We start from the raw sequence: 12,603 nt of genomic DNA on the forward strand, positions 1-12,603 counted from the left end.
TGGCCTTTTAAAGAGAATTTTATTTGAGTGGTTCTTACAAAGATTGTTGCAATATGAAAGTCATTTGTTTGATAGAAATATCAAGCTGTCTTGTCAAACACACTGAAGTAACCCAAAAATATATTTCAGAGCTCACAGAGCTTAAAAAGAGCAAAGATTATATGCAACCAGACAAAACCTATTTCAGCATTTCCTATTTCCTGCTCAGACCGCACTGCTTACCAGACTGTCACTGAACATTTGAGGAAATGCAGGGATCATTTTGTTTGGAATCTTAAGACACACCAGAACACAGTATTTACATAGAAACTTTTACAGATACATTAATTGAAAAGTTACCATCAAGAAATATAATTTTGTAATCTCCCTTTCTTGCCAATTGACCAGAATGCAGAATGAGATGCTAACCAAACAGCCTTATAGTTGTCCTGTATTTCCTTATACTAAATAGTACTCCAGAAACCTTATATGTTAAACCATTAGCCAAATATCAACATTAGTGAAATGTGAAATGTAACTGCTGTGTAAAAAGTTAGGCTTCTGAAACATTTTTAAAAACACCATTACATCCGTCTGCCTTTTTACAAGAAAGCACATCTGTTCCCCTAGAGCTAGTCCTATAGATCCTTAATGTAATTTTCTAAATGTACATTTAAAAGGCAGAACAAGAAAACAGCTTTGTATACAGTGGGATTTGCTAGTAAGGGAGAATGAGCACACTGCATTCCTGTTAACATTTTTATTTTCTCAAGGTAACAGGAATTGTATACAAATGACAGTAGACCCTTGCCTCTTTATTTTTATCTAAATAAAAGGTAACTCAAGATGAATTCTCAAGAAAGAAAAAAAAGCTATGTACATAAGGGACTATATCTTCCTTCATCGTCTACTTGGAACCAGTAGTTGTGTTGCTGTCATGGAATCAGGAAAGAGGTTGTGATAAGTTGGAAGAGGTACATATGCTGCTGTTATCATTTTACCTGTTGAGAGAAAGAGATAAGGTGGTTTAGTGTCTGCACTTATTTTAAGATTTAAATAACAATCACTCAGACAAAAAAAGAAACTCACCAGCAAACCACCTGCCATGCAATGCATTCACAGCAGCAATAGCTGCAGCAATTGATGGGCATTTCACATACACATTGCCCTAAAAAAAAAAAAAAGTTGTTAAAGACCTTGTTCTCTAGCTACAACATGGATTCAAATAGCTTGATTCAAGTTGCCTCTACAACCATAAAATGTTTTACATACTTGTTTTAACCAGTTGATATGTATACCTAATATTCTAGTGGAAAGACAATTTACTTGCCCCAAATCTTGCCCTGTACCATCTGTTCTGATTTGAATGAATCAATTTCAGGATTTCATGAAAGCTTTGAACATACTCAAAACTTCAATTATTTGTGGGAAGGTATTTATCCAGTATGTTCAAATTTCTTTTAGTACAAAACACTAATGAAAACAACAAGCCCCAAGAATAAAAGATAATAAGATGAAAAAGAACAGCCTCTGTATTTATTAAAAAGATCAAAATACCTGAGCTGAATTTTTGTCAACATAAATATGAATAACTCCTCCGTGTTTATTACACTCTTCAATCACATCATCCTTAATCTCTGTATCCCATCCAACTTCTTCTTCTCTATAAGAAAGCATAAAATTCAAACTTACAAAAATCAACCCAACAAACTTCGACATTTACCCAAATTTATCCATTTCCATTATCTGTTAAATGATACGTTCACAAGAATTCACTCTTATAAGCTTGTTATATATTCTCATCTGTATTAAAATACTTAAAACATGCACTTTTAATTTAAAAATTCCATGTTAATAGGTATAGGGCACTAGAAGAAAAATAATATATAAAAACCCATGGAGATTGTATAAGATAGTAAAACCTCATGTAAAACACAAATATGGGGGATACTGCATATATAAGACTTTTTACAAAATGCAAACACACTAGAGAGAAGAGAAAAGAAAAGCAGTTATTTATAGCAGGGAAGCACAGAGGTGATGAGTTTTGTTCTTTTATTATAGTGGAATAAAAGTGCCCTAAAGAGGGAAGCAGACTTGGCCCAATGGACAGGGCATCCGCCTACCACATGGGAGGTTTGCGGTTCAAACCTCGGGCCTCCCTGACCCATGTAGAGCCGGCCAATGCAAAGTGTTGATGCGTGCAAGGAGTGCCCTGCCACGCAGGGGTGTCCCCTGTGTAGGGGAGCCCCAAGTGCAAGGAGTGCGCTCCATAAGGAGAGCCGCCCAGCGTGAAAGAAAGTGCAACCTGCCCAAGAATGGCGCCGAACACACGGAGAGCTGACACAACAAGATGACGCAAAAAAAAACACGCAGATTCCCAGTGCTGCTGATAAGGACAGAAGTGGTCACAGAAGAACACGCAGCGAATGGACACAGAGAGCAAAAAACTGGGAGGGTGGGAGTGTAGGAGGGGAGGGAAATAGAAAAAATAAATAAATCTTAAAAAAAAAAAAAGTGCTCTAAGAATGACTAAGTGATGAATGCACCAACATGTGATTACACCGAATACCAATGACTGGACATTGTGGAAGGATTTATGCTTTATTAATAGGAATCAATAAAATTGATTTGTTAAAAAAAACTCATGGGAAGAATTTCGGTTTCGCTTAATATATGTTGTTCTGATCACTGCCCTAGACACTAGGAAAGAATTATTCTAATTTACCCATGCACTAATCAAAAGAAGAAAAATATAAGAGATATTTTTCAATTAGACGGACAAAGTTTAAATCCATGAACTGGTGAAGAAAAGTTGAGTATTTTCATACTATACCTCCCCCCTTCTGAATTTTACATCTAAGTGTTATTACTTACGTTTGAGGGTTAAACATGTTGGAAAGCTGGAAACACTGTGTTGCAAGTGGTTGAACAGAGGCAGCTGCAGCTAAAGCAGAAGCTAAAGGAAAAAAAAAAAATTATTTTCCTGGAAAATACAGCAGAGTATCCCTGATAATTCAAATTAAAAAAAATAATAATAATAAGCCCACTAGACCCATCCCAGGTATAAGACTAGGGTAGTAATACTAATTTACATTATTTAATAATGCTGACAAAGTATATAACACTGCTGCATTTTAGTTGGCAGGTAATTAAAAAGTCAAACATGCAGAAATTTGTGACTTCTTTTAAGGGAAATTAAACTTTTATGTGAAGACCTGATAGTAGACAAAATCGCAAAACAAAATCAACCCAGAAAGGCAAAGAATAAAATTGAAGATTGATTTTGTAGGACTAAAGTTTTATACATGGAGAACAGTGGGGCATGGTGGACATACATCTACATTATTTGAAATGCCAAATCTGTGCCCTGCTGTATTTCTTAGGTTTGTACACCTAAGATACATTTTATATTAAGTATTAAAAAATAATAATGAAGTTTTAAAAGATGCACAATGATCTAAGCATTTAAGACTTAATATGCTATGAAAATACTATGAAAATCAAATTAATATTTTTGATAGTAGTATAACCTGTTTTGACACAACACAAAAACACTGAAAAGAATGGCATATATCTATGATAATCTATTAAAAGTAAAAAGACTACTGCATACCATAATCAGAAGCAACAAAATTTCCAACAGATATGGCTTGTTTTAGTTATCCAAGCAGTTGCTCTACTGCTTTTATGTGATTTACAAAAATATTACCAGCAGCTATTACAAAACTCACCGTAATCATATTATCTGAACAAATTTCATTCCAAAACATAACAAACAAAGCTAAGGATAAAACAGTGCATTAGAAATTATTATTTTCCTTCAGTGAGTATGTATTTTTCTACCAAAAAGTTTTATTTTAAATTAAGATAAAAATGCTAAAAACCAGTGATTATACACTTTGGATGAACTGTATGCTTTATTATGTATCAATAAAATTGATTTGTTTAAAAAATAGTGGATATCAAATTTGATGATGAAAGTTAATAATTTTATTATAGTAAAGAAAAAAATGAAGACAACTCTGTACCTCATCATCAACAAGTAGACATATGCTTTAAAAATGCCATTAAAAACCAACTGGAAAAAAAATTTTTTTTTAATTTAAAAAAACAATTGGAAAGGACATTTTTTGTTACTTTTTTCAAATTTACTGCTATATACCATGAAAACTGAAAAAATTTAAGAAAACAAAACTTGGATCATGGAATGTAACATTTAATAGAAAAATCCTTAATTTCTAATGTAGCAATAGAAACATCTAATTTCTGAATATAAAACACGGTATCCTTTCAAAATATACAATCATATTCCTAGAATAGTAACTGAACGTGTAAAACAGCAAAATTTTCATTTTTTCAGTGGTAGAGATTTAAGTTCTTAATAAAAACAAGAAATCATAACCTATTTTATAAATCGTTTCTACCTGTAAGCAATTTAAGTCTGATAAGCCTTATCTCATTGCTTGGTACATACTATTTTTCCTCACCACTGGAGGGCTGGTTCTAAAACAAGGCTCTGTTTTGCACTGTGATTCCCACTCATTAAATTCATTCACAGACTACATTCCCAGACACTTGTCTACTAAAATGCCAAGTTAAATATCACATTTTCTGACTTATATATAAAAGCTTAGCTAAAAAAAAAAAAACACAAAGATGATGAAACAAGTACAAGGCTGAAAATAATTACAGAACAAAAAAGGGCACAAACATCTTTTGCCTATTTTTCATTATTTCTAAATGTTAAGCCTTTTGAAATAGATTACCAGAGAGTGTACAAGGAATATAGATTCTATTTGGGCCAAAATGTAGCCCAAATTAAACTGATGGTAAATACCATATAATAGAAATAGAAACTATGCCTTGCTATATTTAAATCTACTTCAAAGGTAAATGAAAAGTTAAAAGGTTCAACTCACCTTCAGTCTGTTGGGAAAGTCTTGTTTGTAAATCTATAACAAAAGAGAATTCTACAGCTCAGTGCAGGAACAATGAAGAGCCTCAACTAACAGGGTAAATGTCAGGAAAGCATTAATAAAAGAGGACTACAGCAGCAGGGTTTATCAAAATGAACTTAGTAAAACCTGGCAGCCAAACCTCCTTCCCCATTCCTCATTGAGAAGGCTTTGGGGCCTTTTTATCCCCTCCTACCCTAAGAAATCTTATAACTCTCTTCCTATTCCTACTTTCCACATCGCAAAAAATGCATCCCATTATGCTACTTTTCAGTTGGGAATAATGGGAAATGGGGAAAGGGGAGCACACCGGTCAGAAAATGTGTGAAAAACCCTGATCTTGAGAATTCAATTCCAAGTACTTGGGATATTCAACTATGTATTCTACCACTGGAAGTAGCATTTAAGAATACCTTAACTTTATACTTAACTTTGAACAGCTATAAACACTTCCAACTACCAACTAAATAGTAGGTACATCACCACTGCTGAAGACACTTCCAATTTTACATACATTTTTATTTAATATAACTCATTTATCAAGTCTTGCCCAGAAAGTGACAATTTTTAATCACCACACTTTATTATTACCACTTGGGTTTCCTTATGATGACAGAAAGTGGTAATAAATACAGGTAGAAAATGTAAAAGGGTTCGGCAACCCAAGGTTTACTGGGACCTAGGTATTTACAGTTGGCATCTCAGGAAATTGGAGAAATGAAACTAAAGTATACTGAAAAAAATGAAAAATAAGACCACAGGAACACTGTCAATAAAAGATGTAATACAAATTTGGTCCCTTCCCCACTCCCCCCCACCAAATGGGACAAAATGTAGAGATCAAAAATAAGGACCCTAATCACCGTTTCCTATCTTTGAAAATGCCTGTTAAATCTACAGAATAAAGAAATGTGGAAATGATGAACTACTGTTGGCCTTTAAAGAATTTAGGACATAGGGCCTCAAATACAGGAAACACTCAGCAATTTAACATGAACAATGTAGGTGTAACATTTTAATTATGACCATCTAGGGAACATGGGAAATAACACCAAGTTACATAAATTTTCAACTAAAAAGCTCACTGTTCAATATTAATGCAGTAGCAATTTATGGGACATCTAAGAAAAACCTGTTAATCTCAACAAACACTAAAAGAAGGGAATAAAACAAGTCCTGCCTGTATTTAACAATCCACATGAATCTTGAGAATTTAAATTCATCGCAATCAATCAACCCGAATATAATTAAACTACATTATGAGTGTGCAGGGAGTTGAGCAGTCACATCACACATGATAGAAGAAATGGTTAATGGTAGTTAAAAGTGGTTCAACAGTAAAACACCTTCAACTAGCTGAAGATACTGTGTAAGAGAAAAGCAATTTATTTGGTACAGCATGTGGGGTAGAACCATAGATAGCTTAAATAGCTGGTATCACTGCATCAATTCCCTGAAAGGAATAAATCCTGTTCACTAAGCACTAGTGAATTAACTTGAAACATGATTAATAATCAAGAATTTTTTAGATTGAAAAAATGCTCAATACAATGGGAAGCAATATAGGAAGACTTCTCTGATTAAAGAATAATTCCCACACCATAAGAATAGGGTATATTTTTTGGAAATGAGTTTCTTCTATCTTCACTTACAGGAAGCAAGTGGCATTCTAAGACAATCTAATGACATTGTAAAGAATTTAAGTGTCTTAACACCTAGTTTAAAAAGTCAAAATAAGTTATTAAACCAAAGGAATAATTTAGGGATACTTGGAAAATCTTCAAATGATCATCTACGAACAGGGATTTTTGTTAAATACAGAAACGCCTTAAAGTTTATGATTTTCTTTTTGTAAAGATATAATGGCATGATTTAATCAGGAATTCTACAGACCATCTAACTATCAGATTTCTTCAAGATAAATCTTACAAATTAACAGGAAGCACAGGAAACCAAAGACAGGTTTTCTAAAGGTACTCCTATACCTTTGGACACCCACTAAGCTAAAAACTGAAAAGCACCCTCCCCCTTGATAAAAAATAAAAAATCTGAAATCATCACCTCCATGTACTACAAAATAAAACTTCTGATTTAAAAAGAAATCATGAAGCTATCATATGGGATTCTTTGTATATTCAAATGTAGCAGATCAATTGACCACAGTCTTACATATTTTCTATCACCTTCTACCCTACACAGTCTCATTTAAAGATATTATCAAAAGACCAATTTGGATTAGAAATTGCCATACTTTCTTGGGAAAAATATTTCATGTTTCCAAAGGTCCAATGGTTACTTCTCTCAGAGTTCTAAAATCAAGTCTTTAAATATTTTAATTTTAAAATCTCATCCTATCTACTAAATTTGGTCTAATATTACTATCAGTGCTTATAAAAACACATATCAGATTTTTAATTACACCATAAAAAGGGGGGGAAATAATCTCTTATATAAACAGAATCCCTCACTGTAACTCTAATAAAATGTTCCAGTTCTCCCCTTTTCCTACCTTCTCAAGGGATTTTATTCCCCAACTAAAAAAAATCTCAAAAAAGTGTACACTATATTTAGGTAAGTAGTTTTCTCTGCGCTCTTATTACTGTTATTATTGTTTTGTATATTGATTTGAGGGTCTTTGGTAGTGTTCTCCAACTCCAACATTACGCAAACAAACAACTGTTCTTTGAAAAAGTTACTAACCTTTAAATAGAATCTACAACTGGTGGTACTCTAAAACTGGTGTATTTATTAAAGGCCTATATTTATGTCAATCTGAACTTCCTTATATGAACTCTAAAAGTACTTGATGAATTGAATTCTCAGTAAGTCCTTTCAAATACAAAATTTGGCAAATTTTCGAATTAGATGAAAAATCAATGATTTCAAATTAGAAAAGATTCAATTCCTACCTGCCACAGCACCGAATGCCAAAGAGCCACTCATCTGTAAAGCTTGTTGTGCTGCTGGTGGAATCTGTAAACCTGTACCTGTAAAGGAAAGGTAGTAAATTCATTACACTAAAAAGCCAAGAAAGTTAAGTTTTCAGGATGCTAAAGAAAAAATTTAAAAAAAATAATTAAAAGGAAGTAGGGATTTAAGAGGTGAAACTCATTTTATTTCTAAGTATAAAGCTGCAAATATTACAGTAAGCAAAAAGTAACTTAAACTGTGGTGCTTAAAACAAACCAACAAAACCAACGTATTGCTTAAGGATAACACCACCAATTCCAAAATAAGATAAAAGCTTTTTCTAGCTAAGTGGGTGAAGCTAAGTGGTTGTGCACATGCTTCCCATGTATAAGGTACAAGGTTCAATCCACAGCACCTCCTTTAGAAAAAGCTTTTCCCACTTCATGGTTTACATGGGTCCCTTTCTAACCACTGTTTCGACAATAAATCAGTAATAACACTAGGATATTTACCCTCTGCAAGTCTTGCCATTAACTGGAGACGACCAGTTGTTCCCAAGTCAATGCCAGTCCTTTCCAGCTCATCACTGTCCAAAAATGAACTAGCACTGGAAGCATCAGTACGTTCGGTGACATGACCAACTTTCATTGGCCTTCCTGCAAGTTCAAATCCATTAAGTTGTTCCAAAGCCTTTTTGGCACATTCTGAATCAGAAAACTGTATTTAAGGTGAGAAAGGAAAAAAGATAAATCCAGTTTATTAGTTTACATATATACCTAAGGTAAGAAAAACATGTGCCTGCTAACTCTAATATTTTCAAAATTTACTATTAAGAATGATAAAATAGAAATTTTCATCAAAAACATGTCAGATTTCAAATATCCCTACAAATTTCAAGTAACAAACCCTCTGGGATCAGACCACAAACACATACAAAACAGATGTGTTGATATGAGGGTTTAATAGTCAAGCTATTACCAACACATGGCACCTGAACATTTGGCAATATGAACTCTTAACTAACGAAACATGAAAAATGATCAAACAGAATCCTTTATAACATACTCCCACAAACTAACATGGTGCCATTTTTAGGTCTCATCAAGGTGAACTATTCAGAAAAACAAAGAGTTTAATGTTATTCCTAATATGAAAGTCTGCATTAGTAACAATGAAATTGTTATAACTCCCAGGATGCATATAACTGAATGTAAAATGATAATTATAATTTCCTGATTAAAATAGAAAGCTATTTATATTTTCCTCTCAGAATATCACTGCTTTTTCTACGTTGTTACAAGACATAGTATAACATAAAATCATATATTTGAAAAATAGCTATCATATTTGTATTGCAATTTTGTGATGAAATTGTACTTTATTTTTAAACAGCACATTTGGGGAAGCAGATGTGGCTCAACTGATAAAATGTCCGCCTACCATATACGGTGGCCCAGGGTTCGAACCCAGGGCCTCTCAGCCCGTGTGGTGAGCTGGCCCACGCGCAGTCCTGCAGCACACAAGGAGGGGTGTCCACCATGTAGGGGAGCCCCGCGCACAAGGAGTGCACCCCACAAGGAGAGCAGCCCTGCACCAAAAAAGCACAGCCTACCCAGGAGTGGCACTGCATACACGGAGAGCTGACGCAGCAAGATGATACAACAAAAAGAAACACAGATTCCCAGCACCGCCAAGAATGCAAGCGGACACAGAAGAATATACAGCTAATGAATACGAGAGAGCAGACAACGGTGGGCGGGGGGGGGGGGGGGGGGGGGGAAGGGGGGTAATAAATAAATCTTATATATATAAAAAATGAACACGCGGGACAAGTGGCTCAGGTAGTTGAGTGCCTACTTCCCACATGGGAGGTCCCGTGTTTGGTCCCGCACCTCCTAAAAAAACAAAGAACAGGGAAACGGACTTTGGCCCAGTGGTTAGGGCGTCCATCTACCACATGGGAGGTCCGCGGTTCAAGCCCCGGGCCTCCTTGACCCGTGTGGAGCTGGCCTATGCGCAGTGCTGATGTGCGCAAAGAGTGCCGTGCCACACGGGGGTGACCCCGCGTAGGGGAGCCCCACAGACCCATAGGGAGAGCCGCCCAGCACGAAGGAGGGAGCAGCCTGCCGAGGAATGGCGCCGCCCACACTTCCCGTGCCGCTGACAACAACAGAAGTGGACAAAGAAACAAGATGCAGCAAAAAGACACAGAAAACAGACAACCGGGGGAGGGGAGGGGAATTAAATAAATACAAATAAATCTTAAAAAAAAAAAACAAGCAAACAAACCAAAAACACAACACGGGAGCTGATGTGACTCAGTGGCTGAGTGCTAGCTTCCCGCATACAAAGTCCCAGGTTCAATCTCCCGCCCCAATTCCTCAAGGGGAAAAAAAAAAAAGCCTATTATTCCAACTGCCACCTCAATCCTTAAATTAGGACTGGGTTGCCATGGTTAGCCACAAACACTAGTAGTAAGGCAATCCTGGTCTTATTTGTAAGGTATGTACATAAGAAAGTAAAATACAATAATATTTAAAGACTTTCATTCAAAAGATAAAAACTTACCATAAATAAGCCAGAGACTAGACTAAGACCTATAATTATATGAAGAGGTGGCTAAGCAAATTGAATATATATGTAAATAAAAACAAACAGGGAAACGGACTTGGCCCAGTGGTTAGGGAGTCCGTCTACCACATGGGAGGTCCGCGGTTCAAACCCCAGGCCTCCTTGACCCGTGTGGAGCTGGCCCATGTGCAGTGCTGATGCGCGCAAGGAGTGCCACGCAGGGGTGTCCCCCGCATAGGGGAGCCCCACGCCCAAGGAGTGCACCCGTAAGGAGAGCCGCCCAGCGTGAAAAGAAAGTGCAGCCTGCCCAGGAATGGCGCCGCCCACACTTCCCGTGCTGCTGATGAGAACAGAAGCAGACAAAGAAACAAGACGAAGCAAATAGACACAGAGAACAGACAACTGGGGGAGGGGAGGGAATTAAATAAATCTTTAAAAAAAAACAAAACAAAACAGGCTATAGAAGTACAGAATATTAATAAAATGGTTAAACTTCCAGAATTAGTGGACAATTAGAATTTACTAAGGGATGGTTATTAACTGCAAACTAATTTAAATCACCTGAAACTATTAACCATGCCTCTCTCTCTGATTCCCCACAATCAATAATCTATTTAAACAAATAGATTTTTAAGCATAATGCTATTCGTGATGATTACTTACCGTAATAAATCCATATCCTTTGGATCGACCTGTTTCACTATCCATCATTAGCTGGATACTTTCAATCTAAAATTGAAAACCACAATCAAGACTCAGCAAAGTATTTCATTCACTGAAGCAAAGTTTGGTAACAATAAAGATACCTTCTCCCCAAAGAAGAAAGTTTACCACCATGCCTCCTCCATAAAAAATCTTTGAAAGGCACTGGCAAAAAGGGGAAAACTGCACAATCTAGGTTTTTTGCCTTAAAAACAAACTTCTGAAAATCATTAAGCACTTTGTAAAGAATGTTAGAAATAGAATCAACATCTTTGTTTCCTTTCTGATATGCTAAAAACACCAAACATCAATTCCCAAAAATATACACATTATATGATGAACAAAATGTTGGGAAAAGTAATAACATTAGATGGTAGTGTTTGTGCAATTTTGTGAATATACTAAAACCCCACTGAACTGTACACTTTATACTGGTGAATTGTATGGTCTGTAAATTACATCTCACTTTAAAAAAAGCTTTGGGGAAGGGGATGTGTTTCAAGCAACTGAGCACCCACCTCCCACATGGGAGGTCCTAGGTTAGGTTTGGAACTTCCTGAAAAAAACAAAAACAAAAAAATGAAAAAACCAACTCAGGGACGCTGATGTGGCTCAGTGGATGAGCACCTGCTTCCTACATACAAGGTCCTGAGTTCATTTCTAGCTTTGGAAACAGCATGAAAAATTTAAAAGCCCCCATACTGTGGTAGATTCAATCATGTACCCCAACGATGACATGTCACATTGCAGGTAGAACCTCTTAAGGGATGTAACTGTAAATTAAGGTGTGGCCCAAATGATTGACATTGGTTCTTAGTCCAGACTACTGGGGAGTCCATATTTATAAGAAATTCATACACAGAAGGCCACAAGAGGAAGTTAGTAGGAACGCAGAAGAGAAAGGAGAGTACAACTCTATATGATGGGACAATGAATGCTTCAGTTTTTGATGAGAAAGCAAGCTTGGCCAATATTTAGATTTTGGATTTCTAAGTCTCAAAGTAGTGAGCCAAAAAGCTCCCACTGCTTAAGCCACTGTGTGGTATTTGTCACACAAAAAAACACGAGATATTTCTTCACCTTTTAGTAGTCACAGGAATATAACTGAGCAACCTGTATAATTTTGAATTATATAAACTTTGTATAATATTTCCAGTAAATAAGTACCCATGCTCTCCTTAACACTTCCACTTACCAATATTAACACAATCAAGAAGAGTAACAAAGATGTTGGGTGGGGTGATAAATAACTACTAAATAAAGCACATCCAAGGACAATTTGTACATTACCGGTATATGGAAAGGCACAAGAATAAAGAGTTTTTTAAAAATTCACTGCCACAATGACTCCCTTAAACAAGAGTATAACCTTCTATGCATATTTGCTCTAAAATAAAATGTCTATTCTAAAACAAGGACCAATCAGAAACAGACATTTCAGTTTCTTAATTTAGATATTGAGTTTTTCTATAACTCCAAAAAT

General features: G+C 35.7%; 1 protein-coding gene across 6 annotated transcripts in view; it reads right to left on the reverse strand.

Moving 5' to 3' along the window:
• Positions 1–12,603, reverse strand: part of RBM39 (RNA binding motif protein 39) — a 25,902-nt gene continuing 13,299 nt past the window's right edge. For 4 of the 6 annotated variants that reach the window (XM_004482412.5, XM_023585733.3, XM_071211659.1 and 1 more), the window contains 8 exons: positions 11,082–11,147; positions 8,360–8,564; positions 7,847–7,924; positions 4,902–4,952; positions 2,857–2,938; positions 1,537–1,642; positions 1,069–1,147; positions 1–980 (listed from right to left, as the gene is read on the reverse strand). In XM_004482412.5, coding sequence (XP_004482469.1) covers positions 880–980; positions 1,069–1,147; positions 1,537–1,642; positions 2,857–2,938; positions 4,902–4,952; positions 7,847–7,924; positions 8,360–8,564; positions 11,082–11,147 — 768 coding nt within the window. In that variant the 3' untranslated portion in view covers positions 1–879. The remainder of the gene's footprint in view (positions 981–1,068; positions 1,148–1,536; positions 1,643–2,856; positions 2,939–4,901; positions 4,953–7,846; positions 7,925–8,359; positions 8,565–11,081; positions 11,148–12,603) is intronic. The other 2 variants (XM_004482413.5, XM_058286982.2) reach the window with 1 other exon arrangement.

The sequence above is a fragment of the Dasypus novemcinctus genome, chromosome 24 (assembly GCF_030445035.2).
Source record: "Dasypus novemcinctus isolate mDasNov1 chromosome 24, mDasNov1.1.hap2, whole genome shotgun sequence".
In the NCBI taxonomy this organism is placed as follows: Eukaryota; Metazoa; Chordata; class Mammalia; order Cingulata; family Dasypodidae; genus Dasypus; species Dasypus novemcinctus.